General features: G+C 38.7%; 1 protein-coding gene across 3 annotated transcripts in view; it reads left to right on the forward strand.

Moving 5' to 3' along the window:
• LOC309797840 (ankyrin repeat domain-containing protein 26-like) overlaps positions 1–25,863 on the forward strand; it is a 37,759-nt gene extending 11,896 nt beyond the window's left edge. The window contains exons 4-16 of one of the 3 annotated variants that reach the window (XM_082646231.1): positions 1,571–1,677; positions 3,186–3,323; positions 5,736–5,806; positions 10,843–10,876; positions 13,319–13,391; positions 14,278–14,338; positions 14,428–14,621; positions 17,733–17,859; positions 18,394–18,455; positions 21,291–21,384; positions 23,422–23,520; positions 24,138–24,166; positions 24,259–25,863. In XM_082646231.1, the coding sequence (XP_082502357.1) occupies positions 1,571–1,677; positions 3,186–3,323; positions 5,736–5,806; positions 10,843–10,876; positions 13,319–13,391; positions 14,278–14,338; positions 14,428–14,621; positions 17,733–17,859; positions 18,394–18,455; positions 21,291–21,384; positions 23,422–23,520; positions 24,138–24,166; positions 24,259–24,411 (1,242 nt within the window). In that variant the 3' untranslated portion in view covers positions 24,412–25,863. The remainder of the gene's footprint in view (positions 1–1,570; positions 1,678–3,185; positions 3,324–5,735; positions 5,807–10,842; positions 10,877–13,318; positions 13,392–14,277; positions 14,339–14,427; positions 14,622–17,732; positions 17,860–18,393; positions 18,456–21,290; positions 21,385–23,421; positions 23,521–24,137; positions 24,167–24,258) is intronic. The other 2 variants (XM_082646232.1, XM_082646233.1) reach the window with 2 other exon arrangements.
• Positions 25,864–26,066: the final 203 nt, after the last annotated feature.

Below are 26,066 nucleotides of genomic sequence, written 5' to 3' on the forward strand. Positions count from 1 at the left end.
AAGCATGAGCCTTCTTTTGGTGAAAGCTGCATGACAGAGTCTTGCAGTGTGTCTGTTAGGTTCACTGGGCCCTGGCATAAGCAAGATGATCGTTTTAAACATCAAAACCCATGAAGTTAGTAACAGTACAGATAGGAATTGTTTTAATAATTTAGTTTCAGCAGTCTTATGAACTAACTATCCATTTGGTTAACATCAGGGAGAATTATAGAAATAGATTGTAGTTTTAACAGGCATTGGAAACATTCTTGAAGTGGGTATTATGAATCTTAATAGCAATTTTTATTACACGTTGGGACCCACTTTTTTTTGTAAAACACATGATACTAAAGAAAGGAAGGTTTTTTTGTTTTTTTTGCGGTACGCCGGCCTCTCACTGTTGTGGCCTCTCCTGTTGTGGAGCACAGGCTCCGGACATGCAGGCTCAGCGGCCATGGCCCACGGTCCCAGCCGCTCCGTGGCATGTGGCATCTTCCCAGACAGGGGCACGAACCCATGTCCCCTGCATCGGCAGGCAGACTCTCAACCACTGCGCCACCAGGGAAGCCCTAAAGAAAGGAAAGGTTTTACATGCAAATATTTGCTTTATACCCACCCGTTTGGAAACACTCACAGCAAACATAAAAACACAAGTGGGCTATAGACTAAACTTGGCCCCTGGATGTGTTTAGCTTTCCTCCACAAATTGAGTCAGCATTTAAAATTTAGGAGACTCATGCAGAAATCTGCATTTCAGGCTTCTCTTAAGGAATCCAATCTGGTCCCCCTTGAGCCCATGCTACTGTTTGGTCTGCCGTGCAAAGGGTGCCTGCCCCTTCTGTATGGGGCGCGTTCTCCAGTTTGCTGGCCTCACCTGGGTTCTTCACTTACTTGGGTCACCTACTTTGCCTCCATAAGCATCTGTGTTTCCAATTCCTGTATTACAGTTTATTTTGATAAATATTTCTAGATTTTAAAACAGTCATTAATTTCTAATCTATTTCATATTTTAAAAGAATCTCTTAAGAATGGGATTGAATTTTTCAAGTTAGAATTTATAAGTTGGTTTTTAAAAAAAACTCTTTTTCTTTACATGTTCATGTGAAGAATCATATTCCCATTGGACTGTCTGTAAACCTTATGAGGTTAATTGGTTATCATTGGATAGGTTATGCATGTTGCAGACAGTATTATATCTTTCTCCTCAGCATTGTTCCTAAAATATGCAGTTGATTTAATAGTTAAATGATTATCTCTGGAGGAGTGTTTAGAGTGTATAGACTAGTATAGAGCAATAAAATAACTACAGTATACCTGATAAATACTGTGATAGAAGCAAAGATCCTTGGAACTGGTAAATGTTGGAAGTGAGTTTTAGAGAATGACTTTGCAGTTAATCATGTGAAGAAGTGAGGAGGAGCATTTTAAAGAGAAGGAAGCAGCACAGGGTGGGTGAGAAGGAAGGGGCTCCTTTTTATTTACTTTCTATATTAGATGTTTAAGTTCAGAGAATCTATTATAAGTTTTAAAATTCAGTTTAGAAATATGTAACTTTGTACATTCTATATAAAGTGTTTCTTCTGTTTTACAGGAGGGCTTCACACCACTTTTACTTGCTGTAAGTGAAAACAAGCAGCAAATGGTGGAATTTTTAGTAAAGAAAGAAGCAAATATACATGTAGTTGATAAGATGAAAAGGTACAGTAGTTTGTTCTTTTTCTTTTTAAAAACCTTAGTGCTGTTCTAGAGTGGTGACAGAAAGATTGAATTAGTAAGAAGAGATTAATGTATAATCAACACATCATCAGGTCGAAAAGCAATTATTCTGACTGTGTATCATGAAAAATAATATATAGCAGGATTCATATTCCTTTATAATATTGACTGATGTCATTTGCCACCTGATTTCTTTCTTTTTTTTGGTCATACGATCTTATAATAGCTAAGGGGTTTCATATTAGTTTTATTAGCTTTATAAAGTATGGATTCTACTTTTTAATTTACCTTATGACACAGTATTGAATTTCTTAATTCTTTAATAATAATTTTTTAACCTCTACTTTGTATATATTTTTCCTTAAAAGATGTATGTCTTTGGGATGACTCTTTGCTTTAAATTACTTTCTTTGAAGAATACTGATGTGATTAGGTTATCACAAAGTGATTGTTAATCACTATTACCAGATACTGTGGGCTCATCAGTTTTTATCCTTTTTCATTTCTAGTACTTTTTTTTTTTTTTTTTTTTTTGTGTGTGGGACGCTGGCCTCTCACTGTTGTGGCCTCTCCCGTTGCGGAGCACAGGCTCCGGACGCGCAGGCTCAGCGGCCATGGCTCACGGGCCCAGCCGCTCCGCGGCATGTGGGATCTTCCCGGACCGGGGCAGGAACCCGTGTCCCCTGCATCGGCAGGCGGACTCTCCACCACTACGCCACCAGGGAAGCCCCATTTCTAGTACATTTTGATGTTCTTATTTTTAATTGGTGAAGGTAGAAGGAAGAAAGATAGCTTTAATTGGATAAACATTTCCTTCAATGAAGACAAGTCATAGGTAGGTGATAAAGAGGAAAATGATGGGCTTTAGATTCAGACTGGGTTTAATTCCTAGCTTTCCTACTTATTAGGTGTATGACCTTGGGAACGTTACTTATTATCAGCAAATATGTTTCCTGATATGAAAAGGAGGATAGTAGTATATCCTTCAAGAGTGGTTGTGTGGAAGAAAGATTACATATATAGTATTTCATTTAGTGCCTAGCACATGCTTATCAGCATCCTTAACTGCAACCATAACTGTTTTTATTTCATTATTATTAATATTATTGTTTTAAGCCTGCAAATAGCTTATCCTTAACCTGACCTCTAGCTGATTTTGAAGTATAATATAACAGACTAAGGAAGAAATGGGGAATTCTTCCTTTATATACTCACCTGCTTCAGATAAGTGACCTCAGCATAGCTTCTTGTCCATCAAGGACTTTAAATTAGCAGTTTCTACTACATGCCATCCGAGTGGGACAGGAGGCTTCTTTTTTGTCCCTTCATTTTAGCCTTGGAGGTAATTTACAAAGATGAACACTTGAATGTGTAAATGGTCAGTTCTACATGGATTGGCAAGATAGTAACTTGGTAAAGTATATTAAATTAGCTGTTAAAGTAAGTTAGCTAAACTTCCTAAGGGTGAAATTATCTCTCTGTTATTTTAGAACAGCCCTCATACTTGCTGTAAACAATGATTCAACAAATATAGTCAGGCTTCTTCTTCAAGAAGGTATTGATGTCTTTTCTCAAGATTTCTATGGATGGACCGCAGACGAATATGCTCGTATTTATGGTTTTCATATGTAAGTGTTTACATTAAAATGCCAGTTATCACTAAACTGTGGTTAAAAATAATTTAACTGTTACTTGTTATGTGACAGGTGAGAGTTCTAGTTTGGTGCAGGCAGTTTGGGAATGGTGGTGAGATGTTCCCTATCATCAGCTGGAACCCAGCCAAAAGGCCAGACGAGTTAGATGTAGCAGTGGGCACAGGGTTCTTTATCTCAGGACTTTAAGACTTTATATCCTTAAAGATCCTAACATTATCCATTTCATTCCAAGTGTAACCCCTATGCATGGGGTACAAGTAGTGTCACAGCTCTGATTTTTCTAACTTGTTATTTGGGCCTTGAAGTGTTTAGTTCAGCAGACTATCCTATATTTTCTCTTGGGGACTTACTTCTATACTCTCCCTCTTAAATTTTGCAAGAACCTAAGGGATTCCCTAAGATCAAAGAGACAGTCCTCTTCCACAATTCATCTGGAGGGAAAAACAAGGGCATTCTCATCATTCTGTTGCTTGCATTGATTCTGTTGCTGCAGTGTTGCTACTAAAACTGGTCTTAGCAGGGTCTCCTTGGCAGCTGGATCTGGAGTCTGGATGTTGCTCTATAAAGACCTTTAATAATTTTAAAAGAAAAAAAGGAACCGGGGGCCTCCCTGGTGGCGCAGTGGTTGAGAGTCCGCCTGCCGATGCAGGGGATACGGGTTCGTGCCCCGGTCTGGGAGGATCCCATATGCCGCGGAGCGGCTGGGCCCGTGAGCCATGGCCGCTGGGCCTGCGCATCCGGAGCCTGTGCTCCGCAACGGGGGAGGCCACAACAGTGAGAGGCCCGCATACCGCAAAAAAAAAAAAAAAAAAAAAGGAACCGGTTCTGCAGTCGGGTCACGATTGACCTTTGCTCCCAGGATGCCCTTGCTGATTCAGATTCCTCAGTTTTCATGGTGATGCACACTTAGACTTCAAAGTGACAACTTGTTTAGTTCTCATACATATGCCTGTAGCTCAGCCACTGTTCCAAAGCACCAGCACCCAGTTCTGGCACCTGGGCCTCCTAGCCTTAGCCACACACCCCCTCCCCGACACACTCAAAAACCTTATGGAGAGCCCACATCTTAGCCCAGATCTTCACGATGAATTACCCTTTGAGGCTCTTACTTGTCTTTTCTGCTAGCAGATGTCAATGGGAAGCGTTTTAGGCTGTCAGAGAGGTTCAAATGCTCCTGCCGGGGGAGAGCAGACTTTCCTTTTTCCTTTGTTACCAGACCTGAACCTCAAGGCTGCTTTATATCCTGTGGGGCACTTTTTCTTAGGTTGTGGAAGGTCCCATATCATCCTCCTCAGAGTAGTGGGTGCCAGCTTGCCTGAGATTCCATAACTGAGGTTGGCCCCTCAAGTGATCTGTTTTCCATGATAATGAAAATCTTCTAAATGATTTACATCTGCCTCAGCCTTCAAAGTATTATCAGATTCTGCCGCATAAGGAACCCATTCACCAGAAATCCCTGAATCTCAAGTAGGTTAGTTGGCATTAGGAGAGGTAAGCCCCGTCCAGGACTTGTCAGCATCCATGGTAAAAGTAGGGTTATGTCTTCCAAGTGAACTGGAGATGAACATGGAGCTTAAGCATCATTCTAAGAAAGATCTGCTGGTTCAGAGTTTGAGTAGGTAGAGAAGGAGTAGTAGTGGTCCAAGCCAGGTCTGGACTTCGATTAGTTTTCTACTCTTGGTGCGATTAGCTGCAATAATGGGGGGCAGTTATGTTATCTAATTTAATGAGGTCATATATTTATAAATAAATTCAGTTACAAATTATAGAATAGCTGAGAGTCCCTGAATTACAAACCACCAAGAAAGGACAGCTAATCACCCTGATTACTGACATTTTTCCTGAAAACTGCAACATTAGAATGTTAAACCTATGAAAGGACACACACATTGGGATTTTAATATGATTTTTACAAATTAATTTATATATTATTTATTTTTGGTTGCATTGGGTCTTTGTTGCTGCACGCGGGCTTCCTCTGGTTGTGGTGAGCGGGGGCTACTCTTTGTTGCGGTGCGCGGGCTTCTCATCACGGTGGCTTCTCTTGTTGTGGAGTTCGGGCTCTAGGCGTGTGGGCTTCAGTAGTTGTGGCGCGTGGGCTCAGTAGTGGCTCGCGGGCTCTAGAGCTCCGGCTCAGTAGTTGTGGCGCACGGGCTTAGTTGCTCCGCGGCATATAGGATCTTCCCAGACCAGGGCTCGAACCCGTGTCCCCTGCAGTGGCAGGCGGATTCTTAACCGCTGCGCCACCAGGGAAGTCCCACAATCGAAGTTTTGGTAATAGCTCTGACATTGTCTGAAGTGATCAAAGAATTTAATATATTTGGTAATTGTTTTTCATATTAGTATTAAAATAGTAATGTTATTTATCACATTTTTAATACATAGCAACTGCCAACTGATTTCTGAATATAAAGAAGAAAAGAGACCTAAAACTCCTTCTCAAAATAGCAACCCAGGTAAGACGTCTGATAGTGAATTACTCTTGGTGACCCTACCATAGATAAAGTAAGAGTGAGGAAGCTTTAATAATGAAAAAGCAATGAAAAAAACCAGTGTGTAAACTGCATGTATATTTTTATTTTTTAAATTAATTTCTTAATAGTCTAGTATTCAGAATTGTTTAAGAAGTTAATTATAGGTAATTTAAAATCAGACAGTGTTGTCTGAAAAGAAATCCACATATTTAATCATGGCCCCTAAAATCCCATATTAAATCTTTGCGTAAATAAGAAAAAAGATTTTTTGGTTAGTACGTTGTATGTTTCCTCTATAATCACATGAATATTAGTTATTGTATAGTGATTAGCCTCACTCAGGCAGGCTGGCACCCACTACTCTGAGGAGGATGATATGGGACCTTCCACAACCTAAGAAAAAGTGCCCCACAGGATATAAAGCAGCCTTGAGGTTCAGGTCTGGTAACAAAGGAAAAAGGAAAGTCTGCTCTCCCCCGGCAGGAGCATTTGAACCCCTCTGACGCCTAAAACGGTTCCCATTGACATCTGCTAGCAGAAAAGACAAGTAAGAGCCTCAAAGGGTAATTCATCGTGAAGATCTGGGCTAAGATGTGGGCTCTCCATAAGGTTTTTGAGTGTGTCGGGGAGGGTGTGTGTGGCTAAGGCTAAAAAAGTTACCATCTTTAAGCCTGGGAACTCAACAGTACCTTCCTGGTACTTTAAACAAATGGCAAACAAGAAGAACTGCAAAGCTGAGCCAGTGTGCAGTGTACCAAGAAGAGATTATTTTTGAAAGCTACCTACCGATAGTACAGAAGTCAGAAAAGCAATGCCTGGTAGCAAAGCACTGGTTGTTTTCCATATTATTGTACCAGCGAGGTCTCGCTATTACCAACTTCATTCCTCACAAGTCCAAACAGAGTGAGATAGGCTGACTTCATTAGAACCTAGATGTTTTCTTCTGTGTGTTGGATAATTGTCATGACACTATAATTTTGTTAGAACGAGATGCTCTGTTGCCATTAGTTAAAGGATTATCATAGTATTCAAATAGCCCAACTGGAGACTCAGCAAATTCTAATAAAAGCACAAAGATACTTCACATTAAGAAATACACTATTGTGTTCCCTAGATGTGGCACCTAGCGCATTGTACAATCTGTATGAGGACACCTCTAACATAGTAGACCTCTGTCCATCAAAGAACTTCTGTAGGTTGGTTTTACACGTTAGAGGAGATACAGAAATGAAATAGAGCTTTGGTCTTCAAGGTGCTCATAATAGAGTTGTCCCTGGTTAATTTCAGTATTTTTTTAAATGGAATTTTCAAAGAAAATATTCTTATTTATTTGTTAATTTGTCCACTTAACAAATAACTATCAAGTATCTTTTAGGTACTAGGCACTATTCTGATGTCACAGGATGCAAGCATTTAAAAAACGCAGTCCTTGCGTTTTAAAAAACGCGCCGAGCCTGCGCGTCCGGAGCCTGTGCTCCGCAACGGGAGAGGCCACAGCAGTGAGAGGCCCGCGTACTGCAACAAAACAAAACAAAACAAAACAAAAACACAGTTCTTGGGCTTCCCTGGTGGCGCAGTGGTTGAGAGTCTGCCTGCCGATTCAGGGGACACGGGTTCGTGCCCCGGTCCGGGGAGATCCCACATGCCGCGGAGTGGCTGGGCCCGTGAGCCATGGCCTCTGAGCCTGTGCGTCCGGAGCCTGTGCTCCACAACAAGAGAGGCCACAACAGTGAGAGGCCCGCGTACTGCAAAAAAAAATTAAAACAAAAATTAAAAAAATAATAAAAATCACAGTCCTTGCCCTCTAGGAGCTTGTTATTATAATGATCATTTTTATTATTTAGTATACTTTATTCTGTGCTTACTATGTCCCAGAGCCCACTAGGAGTTTATAAATTGTCTTTATGTATTTTTTTAAGTTGGTGTTTCATATGTGCCAGATATTTTAAGTCCATGGTGAGGAATTAGAGTTTTTAAAAAGTGCGTGGACTTTAAGGTAAGCGTGCAGAGTGAGGAGAAGTTTGCCAGGTAAGGAGGCAGAAGGACAGCGTTTGGCTGGAGGAACATCTATCAAGATCACATGTTTTGCAGAAAGAACAGCAGTTCACAGGCTGAGATGTACGAGTGGACTTGGCAGGATTTATGAGCAATTCAGTTTTGCTGGTGCAGAAAGGGTGCTGTGGGGATGGTTGGTAAAGAACACTTGAGGAGGGGCTGGAGAAAAGTAGGGCAGGCACTGAGCTCCCCAGCGGGACAAACGGAAGGTCTGCTGGGGACAATCTGAGTCACATACTGCAGGGATCCTCCTCAAGGAATTTGAGTACCAGCCAATGACGAAAAGATGTCAGTGGAATTACAAAGCCCTTAACTGAGAACTGAGGGTCTTGAGATGGAGGGAAGTAGCATTATTCCACATAGATCAGTCTCTATTTTTTTAAAAAATATTTATTTATTTATTTATTTTGGCTGCGTCAGGTCTTAGTTGTGGCGTGCAGACCCCTTGTTGCAGTGTGCGGGCTTCTCTCTAGTTGTGGCGCGTGGTAGATCAGTTCCTATATTTGTTCATCTGAGTATGCTAAATAAAACTCTCATTCAAAATAAAAATGAAAAAGGAAAAACAAAAAAAAGAAAAGTAGGAGAGGATGGTGGTGATGTTGCAAAAAAATTTTTTAAGGAAAATTTCAAGGAGGGAGTATCAATTATATCAAGTAAAATTACTGAAAAGAAAGTTGGATTTAACTCTTAAAAGTTCTTTGGTGGTAACCTTTTCATAAGGACAATTTAAGAGTCATAACATCTACTTTTTACATGAGTGGTACTTCTGATGTCCAAATATGGAAAAATCATCACATCTACCAAGGTCCTACCTAAGTTTTTCATAACAGCGGCAGCTGCCCACGCAGGGTCAGCAAAAACAGTCTGGCCTGGTGAGTACGCTTGCCCGCGTTTTTCCAGAGTTGTCAAAACCTGGGAGTGGGACTTCCCTGGTGGTCTAGTGGTTAAGACTTCTTGCTTCCACTGCAGGGGGCATGGGTTTGATCCCTGGGGAACTAAGATCCTACATGCCGCTCGGTGTGGCCACAAAAACAAAAACAAAACAAAAAACCTGGGAGTCAACTGTGAGGAATTAAATCCTGCTTAGTTGGAGAAAATTAACTGATCTTTTCATTTTCTTTATAGGAACTTTCATACTTTAGAACATATTATCAATCATCAGAATTCTTTGTTTTTTTTCTGGTTGAAATAGGATTGTTGTTTGTTTCAATTACTTTCTGACGTCACTGTTTCATCTATCCCTTTTATGCCTTTATTCAAATGTGTATAGAAATACAGGCAAATACCAAGAAAAACAGATTTGAGGAAGGTTATTCTGTGAAATAACCTGACTGTAATCACATATAACACATCAACCCAAATAATACAGACTTCATGTAAACAATGCAACTGTTTGAGAGGTTCCCCAAACCACACCAGGTTCGGCTCTTCCATAGAACTCCCAGGACTCAGCATGTGGTTGTACTCATGCTTGTGATTTATTACAGTGAAGGAATACCAAGCAAACTCAGCAAAGGGAAAAGGCGCACGGTGCGAAGTCTGAAGGAAACCAGGCGCGAGCTTGCACGTGTCCTCTCCCTGTGGAGTTACTGCATGTGCTTCATTCCCCCAGCATCAGATTATGACAACACATGTGAAATGTTGTCCAGCAGTACCAGAGTCTCTCCCTCCCTCCTTCCCTCCCTCTCTTTTTTTGTTCATCAGCTTAAGAAACAATGACATATGCCTTACAAGCTGAAAAAGCATGATTTCTATAATCATTTGCCACATAATGGGAAGGGTTGAGAAAAATGACATCCCTCACTACTACACAGCACTAACTGTTTGGACCATGCTGCTCTATGTGGTGGTGGGTCCAGATAGACTCTCGAGCAATGGAAGGAGACAGTCTCAAGAGATTATACTTTTAAAATGTATATATATTGAAAACTTTAAAAAAATTCAACTTCTCCATCCTCACCATCCAGTTGACCCCATTTACCCTCCCCCACCTCCCTTTCAGGAGATTATCCTTTATAAAACTGGAACTACAAAGTCTTTCATGCTTATCTTGCCATTGGAAATAGGGCCAGAAAGAGTTTGTTTCCTGTGTTTTGCCATGCTCTAAAGTACAGCGCCTGTAGACCAGGCTTCCTTGTGACGGCATTTTCACCCTGAACTGAAGAACCGGAGAAGTTGTGTTACGTGATGGCAAAATACATGTATTCTGTACGCACTGCTCTGAGTGATGGAAGTCCAGAAATATCATGCCATTTAAGTTTGCTATTGTCAGTTTATGGTACTGATTCTACTAATGATACCATTTTCTGTCAGTCTCACAGTTTGGTTAGGATTATGGTCATTGTAAACAGCACTTTACTTTTAGGTAACAAATTTTGATAAATACTGTTCTTTTTTTTTGCATATGATAAATGTAAAGGAGGGGAAATGGCTCTCATGCATAATTGCCTAGCAGTGGTATAATCAGCATTCACTCTAGTATACTGTCCAGGTGTGATTCCAAAGGAATATATTTTTTTAATTAATTAATTAATTAATTTTATTTTTGGCTGCGTTGAGTCTTCGTTGCTGCACGCAGGCTTTCTCTAGTTGCGGGAGTGGGGGCTACCCTTTTTTGCATCACGCGGGCTTCTCATCGTGGTGGCTTCTGTTGCGGAGCACAGGCTCTAGACGTGTAGGCTTCAGTAGCTGCAGCACGCGGGCTCAGTACTTGTGGCTCGTGGGCTCTAGAGCTCAGGCTCAGTAGTGTGGCACACGAGCTTAGTTGCTCTGCGGCATGTGGGATCTTCCCGGACAAGGGCTCGAACACATGTCTCCTGCATTGGCAGGCAGATTCTCAACGACTGCACCCCCAGGGAAGCCCACAGAGGGATACTTTTTAAAAAAGCATCAGTCTTACACTTTTAATATTCTGTATTTTTCTATTGTTGATTTAAAATGTGTTTTACTTTTTCCTTTAACAGTGGTTAAGAATTCTGAAAAAGAGTCTTTAAGCAGGTAGGATTTTATGGATTTTTAAAACTTGTATGTTTAACTAAGGGAACATGGAGAAAAGAAACTAATGTTTGTTGAGTGTTCTACTCTGGGTTAGACACTGTATTACGTGCTTAAATTTGTTACATCATAGAGTCATCACAATCGCTTTACAAAGTAGCTGTGCTATATAGCTTACTTTAATTAATTAGGCAGCTGTGGTTTGGAGGGCTTGGTTAATTGACCCATGATTCCATAGACAACAAGTTGCTGACCTGTGATGTGACGGTCAGCCTCAGATCCACTCTCATGTCCTTCAGCAGAGATTGATAAGTACCCGTGTAGCACTGGGGTCAAGATACAGACCCAAATCAGATCAACTCAGAAAGTCAAATTTAGTTATGTACTAACTCTGATTTAGAGTTTTCCTAAGAAGCCTGGTTAGTCCAAGCCTTTGTCCTGATATATTTGACAATTGCAGTGGTAACTAGTACCTTGTATTTACCATTAAGGTGTTATGGCAGATCTCAGGTAGCTGAGGCCTCAGAACCATAGGGTTTTATACAAGCAAGACCTCATTAGGCAGGTCTCCTTAGATATAACGATGTCTACTCTCCTTAAGGTGAATTAGTTTTCTATAAGAGAAGAGTATCTGCCTATAGACCATGTTATGTTAATTAAATTCAACATCTACATAGAGCATCTGTCTAGTTGATTTCTCTACTTACTGCCTTCCCAGTCTGGTTTTGGTTTTCCCTTCAGGGTAGTACCCTTGCCTGGTTCTCTGAAGTTTTTTTTTTTTTTTCCTAGAGTCTTTTTTCTTTTCTTTTTTTTTTTTTTAAAAATACATTTGGTTATTTGTTTATTTTTGGCTGCATTGGGTCTTCATTGCTGCACGTGGGCTTTCTCTAGTTGCGGCGAGCAGGGGCTACTCTTCGTTGTGGTGCACGGGCTTCTCATTGCAGTGGCTTCTCTTGTTGCAGAGTGCTCGGGCTTCAGTAGTTGTGGCACGTGGGCTCAGTAGCTGTGGCTCATGGGCTCTAGAGCACAGGCTCAATAGTGTGGCGCACAGGCTTAGTTGCTCTGGGGTATGTGGGATCTTCCCAGACCAGGGCTCGAACCCGTGTCCACTGCATTGGCAGGCGGATTCTTAACTACTGTGCCACCAGGGAAGTCCCGAGCCCATCCTTGATTCAGGAACCATTGCCTTCACAGGCTGAAATCTTAAAGGTTGGAGACTGCCATTGAGCAGGCCTCAGGGGTGAGGCACAGGGGTGATTTGGGAGGGGAGCCTATAGGAAGGAAGATATTTAGGCAGTACATAGGGAAAGAGAGGCACAGCTGCCAGGATTCTGTTTCTACAGTACTGTCTCTGCTTGGGGATCTGAGTGCCTATGAGGGTTTTTAAGAGCTAGCTATTCATGTGGACCTGAATAAGGCAGGACCTGTATAGGAAAACTAAGTAGACTTTATAATTTTTAATGTTTTAATCTCTCTGGGAATGGTTTAACATATAAATTAGACATATAAATTTGTTCTTTGACTTTTGTACATTTAACTCTCAAAAATTTCAGGGGACTCCCTGTACTGTTTAGAGTAAAGGGAAGGAATGGGGCCTTCTTTTTTTTTTTTTTAATACATTTATTTATTTATTTATTTAATTTTTGGCTTCATTGCTGCGCACGGGCTTTCTCTAGTTGCGGTGAGTGGGGGCTATTCTTCGTTGCGGTGCACGGGCTTCACATTGTGGTGGCTTTTCTTGTTGCGGAGCATGGGCTCTAGGCATGCGGGCTTCAGTAGTGGTGGCATGTGGGCTCAGTAGTTGTGGCTCGCCGGCGCTAGAGTGAAAGCTCAATAGTTGTGGTGCACGGGCTTAGCTGCTCCGTGGAATGTGGGATCTTCCCAGACCAGGGCTTGAAGCTGTGTCCCCTGCATTGGCAGGTGGATTCTTAACCCCCTGTGCCATTGGGATAGCCCGGGAGCCTTCTTTAATAAGTGGTTTCCCTGCTGGAGAACCAAGACTGCCATTTTTGATGGACACAGATTACTCTTTGAACCAGGCACGGACAATGGAGAAGGAACAGCATATCCTTCTACTTTGTTTTAGGTCATCAGGTTTGTTCCAGTTCTGGTAAACAAAAGTTATGTTACCCATTAATTGGGTTTTCAGTTCAGGTTTTAGGACTTTTGGTGAAAACAAATTATTCTTAGGCTCTGCCAGTATACTGGCTGTCACCCTTTGTTATGGGAACTAAGAATGGGTCTTAGCTAGATATTTCATAGGTTGGGAGAGATGGAAGCAGAAATAGGTAACTAAAAGCTTTTCCAAAACAGAGGCCACATTTTAATGATGTCAGAAAACATCATTTAATATATAGATAACCAACCTTTCACTTGATTTTGTTTGTTTGTTTTCGGTTAAAGAAATGAAGTCACTCATTTTTGTTATATATTTTTGCTCTGAAGCCTTTCCAACAAACCTGGTGTTGATGATTCATGGCCTACATCAGATGATGAAGACTTAGATTTTGATACCAAGGTAAAGTTCTCTCCTGTGAAATTAGTTTTCCTGCTTTGAATTTAGTTTTGTGTAGTATTAACTTTTAAAGTTTAGCAGTGGTCTACCTCTCATTGTTTTATGTTTGTAGTAGAAAGTTGGTCAGAGCAAACCATTTTATAAAAATATGACTAGTTGAATTTTTTTTTTTACTTTGCTAAATACTGAAGGTCGGGGCTGAAGAGGAAATGGGCTGGGAAGTAGATAGTGAGAGGAAAAGTGTATTGGGAAGCACTTTCCCACAAGGGAGGAAATACGAAATTTGGTCAAGGATAAGGATTCTTACTGTGACTTTTCAACCATACTGACGTGATTTATATATACTCATGCTTAAATGAAATCTTTAGTGGATACAGTTACTTACTGTAATAATCATAGAATTTTCCTGGGGCCTTTCAGTTCCAAAACTATGTAGCATATATCATCTAGTTCTTTTTTCTTGGACAATTTTTATTTTGGTATCATAGAGTTGTTAGGAGAGAGCTTTTTTTTTTCTCTGTTTCTGTCTTTGGTTCTGCATTAAGCCTAAAATAACAGTCGAAATTATGGAAATTTAGAAATTAAAATTCTGTTTCTCAAAATCCATATTATGAAGGGATTTCGCTGTGTTTTCTGAAGCATTCCATTAAGCGTATATTCAGGGAATTCCCTGGTTGTCCAGTGGTTAGGACTCCACGCTCTCACTGCCAAGGACCCAGGTTCAATCCCTGGTCGGGGAATTAAGATCCCACAAGCAGTGCAGGATCTTATTTCCCCGACCAGGGGTTGAACCCATGCCCACTGCAGTGGAAGCATGGAGTTTTAACCACTGGATCGCCAGGGAATTCCCAATACTTCTTATTCTTAAAGCTCTTGTTTTCTTCTCTAGAATGTCCTGAAACCAAGCTTAACAAACCTAATGAGTGCTTTTCAGCAATCCAAGGAAAACAGTAAGTTATTTGAAGACTATCCTTCTTGTGTTATTCACTGATTTGAAATTATGGATGTTCTCATGCACTCCACCTTGTTTTCACTATAGTAGAAGCAAAATGTGGCATCGTGAGACCAGAAGAGAGAACCTTCTTTGAGCACAATAGTTCTAATAGTGGAAATGAAGATGTGGTCAAAACCTTTCCCAAACCATCAATCCAGGGCGTCTCTCATCCTGCTTTCCCATCACCTGAACCTCTCCCAAAACCTCTCAAGTCTTTAGCAGGCCTTGGTCTTACAAAGGTAAGTTGTTCTGTTTTGTTTTTAACTTTTTTTTCTGTGCTTTTTCACATACCAGCCCCCTGATTCTTACAGTGATGAAAAGGATCCCTTACAGAAATGGAATTCCTCAAGATCATGATAGAAAACAGTGTAATATATGTAACAAGAGCAATATATGTGCAGGATTGAGATTTATGAACGTTGGTGGCAGTAAACCATTCTGAAGTATGCCATTATGAAAGGAAAGAATGAGAAAGCAACTAGAAAGAACAACTAGATGAATATGAAAATGGGGAGGGGGATGAAGGGGAATAATTCATTTAAGAAGGACAAGATGAATTTAAAGATTGAATGAGGGTCAAGATGAGAGAGATTATTATACAAACAACAGAAATAGTGGGGTTAAGTGTGAGCAGGAACTCTATATTATAAAATATGATAGAAATTATATCAAATTCAAATTAACAAGAGAAAATCAGGTCATGGGAAAAAATGCTCATACTCTTTTGAATGACATATAGTTGATTTTTATGAAGAACTGAAAGAGAATTTGATCCTTACCTTTTTTTGGTTGTTGTTGTTTTTTAATTGAAGTGTAATTGATTTACAATACTGCGTTAGTTTCAGGTGTACAGCAAAATGACTTGGTTATACATATATATGTATATATCTATATTCTTTTCAATTCTTTTCCATTATAGTTGATTACAAGGTATTGAATATAGTTCCATGTGGAAGTTAGTTTTAATTTGAAGTTTTTTCCTTTTTAAAAAATTCTCACTTTTAAATTAATAAGGTTATGTCTTATATTTAATCTAGCAAAACCTTTGTTCATAGATAATGCAAGAAGAGCTCTGTTTTAGGCCTTATCAGATTTATTATGAATTAAGAATTTGGGGCCCTTCTGTTTCTTGTGGTTTCTTACTTACTGTTTGGTATATACTTAACTAATTTATCTTACTGTTTGGTATCATCTTGGTAGGTGTTTTGGATCTTTTTGAGAATAAACAGAGAGGAAGTAAATAAGTATTTTGTCTAGTCTTTCACTAAGATTATAATTTCTAATTGTGTAAATGAGGTTCTTAATTTCAAGTCATGAAATGAGAAAATTTTAAACTGCAACAGTCTTAAAGAAAAAAATATAGAAATCATTTTTTTCTGGAGAGATTCTGATTTATCTTTTCCTAGTAATATCTGCACATAATGGGCACATATACACACATCAAATGAATGAAAGCACTATTTATGATTTTTTTCTAATATAAACTACTTGTTATTATAAAATAATAAGGAAGGAAAAATTACCAGCAGAGTGTACAAAATTATCTTTGCAAGATAATTTTTTACTTTTTAAAATATCTCCAGCAGTAGGTACATTTCATGTTATTCTTGAGAAACTTTATTAACTTCAGTATTTATGGTTAAACTAGCATGTAAATATTTTGTTATACAAGTTAAACTAACATGTAAATTTTTTCATATCTAAAACCCAGGAATCCTGGTTACTTGATTTTTTAGTCGCTTTGTTCTTCCCTCATGTGAATATTGGGTCCTGTTTGTTAATCATAGATGTATCTGAGAACTTTTAAATCTCCAACTTGGATAATCATAGTTTTACTAATTTTTTTTAGTTCTATATCATTTCCCCAATCTTTAACTGCCATTCTATAAGGCGTAGATAGTAAGAGTTATTAGCGTGCTGTTCACAGGTGAATAAGGAAACCATGTGAATTTTAAAATAGGGTTTTATATTTCTTCCATACATCATAGTAGTACTTAAAAATGCCTCATAATTCCATAATCACATAAACATTCTCTTCTACAATTTCAAACTTATGTTTTACGATTAATTTTTGAAAAGGAGTTTTCCTGTAGTCTCTTGAGTTGGTGTTTTACAATTAAATCTTTTCATTACACTTAAAAATGCTTATTGCTATAATATCCCAGAAATGAATATTTGTGCATATTCATGAAAGTGTATATTTTTATCCTTAAACAAATGTTGCAATATATAATCGAAAAATTGAATCTCATAGTTTTCTTCCCCAGTCTTGTTTATATTTTCAAAAGTTCAGAACTCTGCATAGGTTTGCATCATTTAATTATACCAGGTTAGTATATTTTACAGATATTTATCTTAACATCATATGCTTTTCCTGAATAAGTTTATCTATTACTAATCCAAATGCATTTATCCAAATCTTTCCTCTAAGTCCCCTGGGTGCCTCAAATTTGTTATGCCCCAAACTGAAGACATTGTCCCTGATGCTTTCCTCTTTCCTGACTCTTTGTAAGCTACTCTGTCATCTGTCTTCCCCATCCTAGTAGATAACATCACTGAAATACCAAAGCAGGAAAAATCCTGGACTCCATCCCTCCCTGAAATCACCACATCCTGTTGCTCATCAAGTTCAGTATTTTCTACCTGCTTACCATTTTTCATTTCCTATTACTTTCTCACTTATAATTTTGAAATGCTCTTTTCTAGTTTTGCTCCCCTGATGTTCATCTTTACGTTGCTGCCAGAGTGACCTTTCTAAAATATATTTGTGAAGATGTAACACCTCTACTTATGTAGTGGATCCCCATCACATGAAGGAGAAAGTTCATGTTCTAGGAGGACACTTGCTTTTTTTGGTTTGGCTCTGATCCTCCAGTTTTGTCTCTCCATACCATTCCCGGTAACTGTGTTCTAGTTTTCCACGTGACTTGTTATGTTGTTTCACGCCTCGTCCTTTTGCTCAGGCTGCCCTTTCTAGAATCCCCTTCACATCCCTGCTCTACACTGTGTGTGTCTTTTAAGACACAGACCTGTCTTTGCAGCATTTCCTGAGCTACCCAGATACAGCTGACTCCTCTTTCCTGTGTGCCCTTCCTGTACTCTGTTCACATCAGTTGTAGAGCTTTTGAATGATACTTTGCTGTTCTTACTTGTTTTCATGTAGCTCTACTTCTCCTGGACTACAGAGGAGAATCGGTCATCTATTTATATTTCCAGCTTTTCTCCCAGGATAGTGCCGATGATTTGATAGATCCAGTAAATGTTTGTGGTCTTACTGATTGATTGAATGACCAAATGAATGAATATGATGTTTTCTGGAATGAGGTGTTTGTTTTGTTTTGTTTTTATAGGAAGGAGCAACAAATCCAGAAATAGGAGTAAAAGAAAATGATACTGATATTGAAAGCACTCCACAAGAGCAAACAGATCATAACAATTTGACTTCTGTTGATGGAGCTCAGAAAAATAATAGGAGTGGTGAGTTAGTGAATATTTATGAATTTTTTTCTATGCTTAAAGGCTAGTCTAAAAACATCTAAAGTGTGTAGATCCAAATTTACTACCCGTTTCTTTCTTTTTATTTTTTCTGCGGTACGCGGGCTTCTCACTGCTGTGGCCTCTCCCTTTGCGGAGCACAGGCTACAGACGCACAGGCCCAGTGCCCACGGCTCACGGGCCCAGCAACTCTACGGCATGTGGGATCTTCCCGGACCGGGGCACAAACCAATATCCCCTGCGTCGGCAGGTGGGCTCTCAACCACTGCGCCACCAGGGAAGCCCTTTTTTTTTTTCTTTCCATTTCTTTTAAAGTATGTTTCTTTTGCTCTGTTTCCTCAGAAGTATCCCAACTACTACCAACTATTTTTCTTCCTAAGAATGCCTCAACCTTCTGAAATTCTTTTCTGCTACTTTATTTTATTTAAATATTTGTGGATGGAGATAGACATGTATGTATTTAAAATTCATAGCAGTAAATGTTCTCATTAATGTATCTTTGGCTGCACTCTACAGATATGATGTCAGCATTAGGATTAGGAGAAGAGGAAGGTATAGAATCACCTTGGGATTCTGAGGTACTGTCTTCTATTATTATTATTATTTTTTATTTTAAAATATAAACACTGAGTGATGTTAAAACATAAAAGGGGGGATGCTTTGACTTTACTTTCTCACCTTTGCATTTGCCCATCAAAGTTTTTCCTTATATATTTAACCTGTAATTAACTAAATAATTGTGTGCTAAGTATAATAACTACCACATAGTACGCTTTTGTTAATTTGCAAGATCCACCTAATGAAACCAGTGTAGCACAGAGAAAAAACCAAGGCTTAGAAGTCATAAGGAATCAGTTTAGGTTCTGAAGTTAAATTTATCTAAAAACTGAAGCATTATTCCAGGTCAGCCTATGGCCAAATGTATGTTTCTTTTTTCTTTTCTTTTTTTAAAAAATTTTTGTTGGAGTCTAGTTGATTTACAATGTTGTGTTACTTTCAGATATACAGCAAAGTGAATCAGTTATACATATATCCACTCTTTTTTCGATTCCTTCCCCATATAGGCCATTACAGAGTATTCAGTAGAGTTCTCTGTGCTATACAGGAGGTCCTTATTATTGATCTATTTTATATATAGTAGGGTGTATCTGTCAGTCCCAGTCTCCCAAGCAAATGTATGTTTCTTTGGTACATATGGATGTGTAAAACTCCTAGTGAGGTTCAGAGAGAAACAGGTTGAAATGTAGTTTTTTACCACTTAGACCTGAAAAAGATAGTGCCTGAGACTTGAAAGTATTAGTACATTTGGATTTTCAAATAGATCTGCAAGGAACGTTTCAAGAGAAGCAAAAGAATGGGGAATAATAAGTATGTGGCGTTATAATAACAACAGTTTGGTTTAGCGATGTTTTAATAAGTACACACCATTTTGGATAAACTAGTGTGCGTTGAGTACCTTTATGGCAGCCATACTTGAAGTAACGTAAATATAAAGTAATGATGACCTGTTGTAAGGTGACAGCTATGGAAAGAGATAAGAAGGGCCTGATCTGTTAGACCTAGGCAGCTGCTGCAGTGATACAGCACTGTGTTTAAAGTCAAAAGACATGGTAGCATCCTGGTTCTGTCACGAGCTGTGGGATCTCGGAAAAACTTGTCTACCCTGGTTGAGCGTCAGTGACGTCCTTCGTAAAAATGGTACTGGTACCCACTTGTCAGGTAGGTGTAGGGAACAGATGTGGTAAGAGCTGTGAACACACCTTGTAAACTGTAAAGGGTGCTATAGAAATGTAAGACAAAAATGATCACAGTGGCAATTAGTGACTCACTAAATGCTGGGGCACTTTTTTAAAACCTGAAGGACAATAAAATGACAGTAGTGTTATGAATAGGAAAATTAGAACGGGCATGTGGATTTCTAGCTTGGGGTATGTTAAGTTTCTATAGACTGTTATCAGAGATCTCCTATAGGTATCAAGTGCTTTGGTACTTGAGGTCCTCTCGACATTTTAAATGTTTTGTTCTTAAATAAATTCCTGTTATTGAATACCAACTATATACTGGGCAGTTAGACACTGACTGTACCAATTGAGGGGTAAGGCTGTAGTGGTGGGAACATAAAACCCAACAGGAATCCTTTATAAGTCACTGTTAAGTCCTTCATGTAAAGAAAATGGAGAGAGCTTCCCTGGTGGCGCAGTGGTTGAGAGTCCACCTGCCGATGCAGGGGATACAGGTTCGTTCCCCGGTCCGGGAAGATCCCACGTACCGCAGACCGGCTGGGCTCGTGAGCCATGGCCGCTAAGCCTGCGCGTCCAGAGCCTGTGCTCCTCAACGGGAGAGGCCACAACAGTGAGAGACAAAGAAAATGGAGAATGTTACGTTAGACAACATTGAGAGAGTTTGTAGTTAGGATGGGGATGGGAGTGGGAGTGGAATTTAGGTAGTCAGAAAAGATCTGCATGTGAGAAAAGCTACCAAGGGGAGGATGGGAAAGAGCCAGTCATGTCAGGGTCCAGGAGAGGGACATTCTGGACAAAGAGAGCAGCGGATCCCATCATTACACTCTCGCATCTTGGAAGGACCAGGAAACAGGTAGTGGGGTAACTGTCCTTACAATCACTTTTATCATTGTTGTTGTATGTAGAAAATAAAATGTGCATAAGAAAAGCTTGGCACATTTAGATTATTAATAAATAAATGTTCTTATTCTTCCCTTATTAAAGCTTGCTGTACTTTTTTGAAGAGTTGCATAACTATATTTAAATTTTCTCCTATTATTTAAACATAACAGTTTTTATTGCTACTTCGCTATTTTATTCAACTATTTTTCCTATTAATAAAAATTTTATCAAATTACAGATTCTTATAAGCCCTTGTTTACCTAAATGAAGCAGCTTCTACAGTGTTCTGTTTATGCTCAACATGAAATACTTCATGGTTTATTTTCATGCCAAGTATATTAATTTAATACTAAAAAATTTCTGTCTTTAGAAATATTTTAAATTTATAGCAAGGGTACTTATTAAAGCATTTATTTAAACACATATTTTTTAAAAATACTCTCTTCTTTTGACAATGAATGTAAAGTAGAGTTAGGTGTTTTGAAGTTAATTCTTTGCTGAAATGTGCCTGTAAGTCAGGCACATTTTTTGTCTGTGAAAATAATTCCTCTGGCTTTCCATGCTCAGTTTACAGAGTCAGTAGCCAAATGAGGATAAAAGATAGACTTGATCTAGAGAGTGTATATGAAGTTTTCTATTTCAGTGTTTGGGTTTTCAATGCATGCTTCTCTTATTTTTAAATCTAATTGCTTGTAAAGTAGGAAATTTTTAAAAAGTAGGGTATTTCCAGCTATTAGAAGGGGATTAGGAAAGCTTTATGCAACTCATTATTAATATCAATTTTAACAGAGTATCTCTGAGAGACTTCCAGAGAAGTATGTTGATCATTTATCTGGAGCTGCAGGTCAAAGAGGAAAAAATATATTAAATGGACAAGTAGAAGGTAAGAACTATATTTTTATGAAAAAGTCATTTGACAGCATGTTGATTTAAAATGGGAATTCTGATATATTCTAATAGCCAAAGAAAATCACCTGTCGGTTAAGAGGAAGTATCATTCCTCACACTGATTTCAAGTTGAACTGAGCCTGTCTCATTCTGGAAAAGAAGTGCTGTATCAGAAGAACTAAGCAGCTACATCTTTTTTTCTTGTCAAAAATCCATCAGCAGTTTTTAGGCAGTTTTTATTTGGCCAAAAAGCAGTGCTTGAATACCTAACTGTGTGGTGTGTTCTATTTAAGCTCTGAGTGTCCAGATGTTCTTTTGTAGACAACATGCCATGATATAATCATCTATCTCCATGTCTGTTACCAAGTTACACTGTGAAGTGTGCCACCCTTTTGAGGTGGTCCTCAAAGACACAGTTTGCTTGTTGTTTAACCAAGTGTCCTAAAGCATGTACCTGAAGTTATATCATTTTTTATTCTAAAAAGCTACGCAGCTTATATTCTGAAAACTATTAAAAAAACATAACACTGTTGATGCAAAAAAAAAAAAGGAAAATCACCTGTCAAATGCATAGTGAGGAAAAAGATGAGAAAAGGAGGGAAGCTGTGTATCTTATCTGGTGTCAGCCACAGATTAAATTGAGAGTCCCCTTTAAGGAGCTAAATTATTAGTTCCGTTTCAAGGTACTCTACAACCTAAGGAAAGTCGGGAAATGAGGAAGAGGAAAGAAGGACTAAAGAATGAGAGAGGCAGAGGTTACAGGGAGTAAATGAAGGAAAAGGAAGCAGGGGTCTGTGGAGGACGGGGGCAAAGTAAAATAGGTCTTTAGAAAAGGGAAGAGAAGAGTATTTGAAACGTGAGACAAATTTGAAGTGAGCTTCCAGCACCGAAACTTGTCAGAGACGAACAGCAAAGCTTTCCCACTCTTACTGTGGGAATGTAGAAGCAGACTGATAGGCCAGAGTTTCTCAAATTTTAATTAGTCCCCTGGGGACCTTGTGAAAAGTGCACATGCTGAGCAGCAGGTCTGGGATTGTGCATTTCTGACAAGCTCTCAGAGTAGCAAGGGTGTAGGCTTGCATTGAGAGAAATCTGGAAGAGGAGCCACTGGATAGTTCAAGACAGAACAGGATCAAGGAAGAGTATTATTTTGTTTTTCTTTCTGAGTGTGTTTATAGCCAGAGGGTAGCAAAGCGTTGAAGTAGAACTTATAGATGTAAGGTGCCACTGCTAAGCAAAGAGGAAAAAAGAAGTGGTGGGGATGATCCATAAAAAGAATGTCAAAGGGAGAGAATTAAGACCACAGATCCAGAGACTACCTTTGAAGAGGAAAGAATATAGTGAAAGGAAAGAGGGGGGAAAGAAGGGTGTTAGGGAGGTGATTGTGGAGGTGATGAGGAAACTTGAGAGAACTCTCGTTAGATGACTTCAGTGTATTTACACTGAAACAAGGTTAGGTCATTGCTGCTCCAGAGAATACTGGAAGCAGGAGTGGGTGCTAGAATTGAGGTAAACCCCAGCTCCTCCTTGTAACTATCAGGCATCAAAGATATATGTTGTGTTGGTATGTGTTATTCAAATGAGATTAATTTGAATATGGAAGCATTGGCTGTTTTTTGTTTTTTTAAGATAGGTTTGTGGTTTTTTTTTTTTGGCTGCTTGGCTTGGCATGTGGGATCTTAATTTCCCCGACCAGGGATTGAACCCGTGCCTCCTGCAGTAGAAGCATGGGGTCTTCACCACTGGACCGCCAGGGGAGTCCCTAAGATAGCTAATTTTTTGATGATAATTGTTTCACAAAAATCCTTTTAAACATTAGCATGATATACTGAACCAAACTAATTTTGGAAACAAAAGAAATTAATAGGGTTCATTCCCTAAATGCTAGAATTGTTATTTTCAGTAAATACTACACTGATTTTGAAATATGAAAGATTTTTAATATCTAATAATTCTGTGGCAGTAAAATTTACTTTTTCCCTTTTGATAATCGTACTTCGATGTTGAAAACTTATAATACGTTATTTCTTAGATGTGCCTTATATACCTTCTTGCATGAGTGGATCGAGAAACTTTAAGATGACTAAACTAGAGGATCCAAGAAATGTAGGCATACCAGTAGCCCACATGGGTATGGAAAAACATGAATATTTTTATGAACTATTATTCTACAAGTGTATATCCAAGCTGATCAGTTCATAACCCTTTCTCTGATGAGAAATGAATTATACATTCAACTGAACTGTCATCCCAACTGTGCACTTCCTAAATTACAGGACAAACTGAAGAACATGATAAATACCTGTAGTATAACGGTGTAAATGATGCTGCTGTATTGCATTCAAGATGTGCTGTTGCATTTTACCATCAGCTTTCACATTTACCTTCTCGGGGTCATGATTTGTTGCTCTGATTAAAGATCACTTTTCTCCTCATCAATCAGCATGTTCACATTGGTACATGTGCATTTTTCTATTTTATAAAGGCTTTTGGAACATAATCTTCCTTTTGAAATCTTAACTGCATGTTTTGTTAAACCTGTACTCCTATTTTTTCTTCAGTATCTATAGTGGATTCATATGTCTGTCTTGTTGCAGTCCTAACTTCCCCCAAGAAACAAAACACCAAAACCTAAAGTATTCACTGCCAAGGCCAAGCATGAGGGTTCTGCTCAGTACTAACTGCATGAATATATAGTTGGCTTTCATAGTTACGTGTAATTGATTCTATGTCCCTTTTGCCTTTTAGATTCTCCTGAAAAATATCCTCACTTGAAGGTAAAAACTTATATTTTTGTCTTGAATTATTAACTACAGATTGTATCAAATGTACATTATTTATTAATCAACTTGTTTCAAAACCCATTCAGCCTGCAGTTGGAGTGAAAGATTCTGTTCCTAATAAAGCAGTAGGAATGAAGGATTTACAAACAGCCAGATCAGGTAAATTTTGCAGTGCAAATTTCACTCTGGAAAGAGGTACACTAAAATATTTGAAACGCTCACAGCCTTCATATTCCTAATTCTTTTTTCTTTTGTTTTTGCAAGTTTAATTGAAGGATTTGACATAAATAAGGCACATGTTATTGTTGGTATCCATGTTTTGAAAAAAAGATATTTACAAGCATAAGAAAAAGATATTTTTAAAATGTAAGCTTTAACTCAGATGTTTCTATGTACGTTTCAATACCCTAAAGTTCTCAGTTAGGAATCTCTGTACTTCTTAGGGATTCTCAGAGGTTAATTATTAGATTCTAAGATTTTTCCAGTTTTATAAAATGCTTATTTGAATTCTGACCTTAACCTAGAGTAAAGCTTCACTTGCTAACATGTCAATTGTATTTCAAATTTAATTATTTCATTTTAGTGGTGTTACACGGATGAGCTTAAACCAACCAGATGTTTTGATTAGCAGACTCTGTGTGTGTGTGTGTGTGTGTGTGCGTGTGTGTGGTCTTTGATTATTAAAAGTGGGGGAAAGTAATCATACCTTAATGACGATTTGATAGACACAATCTTGTAAAACAGTAATTCTGAACGTTTTGGGCTTTAAGATCCTTTTATTTATTTGTTTGTTATTTTTTATGATGCAGATATATAGGATCCTTTTATACTTTTAAAAATTATTGAGAATTCCAAGGAACTTTTGTTTAAGTAGGTTGTATCTACTGATGTTTACTGTATTGGAAAATAAAACTGAAAAATTTAAAATACAAACACACACTCATACATTCTATTAGCCATTAGAAGTATGACGTTATCACATATCTTGTCTCTGGAAAACTGCTCTGTACACTTAAAACAGAATGAGAATGGAAATAACGTTTACTGTTATTGTGAAAATAGTTTTGACCTCTTGGACCCCTTGAACGGTTGAGTCTTGGGACTCCAGGGATGCTCAGGTGACACTTGAGAACCACTGTTTTAAACCATTTACAGAGCTCATGGATGTGAAATGATAAAGGGACGCTTGTGATGAAACAGGCTTTAAACTTTCACTTTTACATTTCTTGCTTTCTTCTTTGATTTGTCTTTTTTTTAATGTATACAGCAGGTTCTTATTAGTCATCAATTTTATACACATCAGTGTATACATGTCATTCCCAATCTCCCAATTCATCCCACCACCATCCCCAACGCCCTGCGGTTTTCCCTCCTTGGTGTCCATACGTTTGTTTTCTACAACTGTGCCTCAATTTCTGCCCTGCAAACCAGTTCATCTGTACCATTTTTCTAGGTTCCACATATATGCGTTAATATACGATATTTGTTTTTCTCTTTCTGACTTACTTCACTCTGTATGACAGTCTCTGGATCCATCCACGTCTCAACAAATGACCCAATTTCATTCCTTTTTTATGGCTGAGTAATATTCCATTGTATATATGTACCCCATCTTCTTTATCCATTCGTCTGTCGATGGGCATTTAGGTTGCGTCCATGACCTGCCTACGGTAAATAGTGCTGCAGTGAACATTGGGGTGCATGTGTCTTTTTGAATTATGGTTTTCTCAGGGTATATGCCCAGTAGTGGGATTGCTGGATCATATGGTAATTCTATTTTTAGTTTTTTAAGGAACCTCCATACTGTTCTCCATAGTGGCTGTATCAGTTACATTCCCACCAACAGTGCAAGAGGGTTCTCTTTTCTCCATACCCTGTCCAGCCTTTGTTGTTT

This window comes from Mesoplodon mirus (assembly GCF_964341445.2).
Source record: "Mesoplodon mirus genome assembly, contig: HAP1_SCAFFOLD_1081, whole genome shotgun sequence".
NCBI classification, from domain to species: Eukaryota; Metazoa; Chordata; class Mammalia; order Artiodactyla; family Ziphiidae; genus Mesoplodon; species Mesoplodon mirus.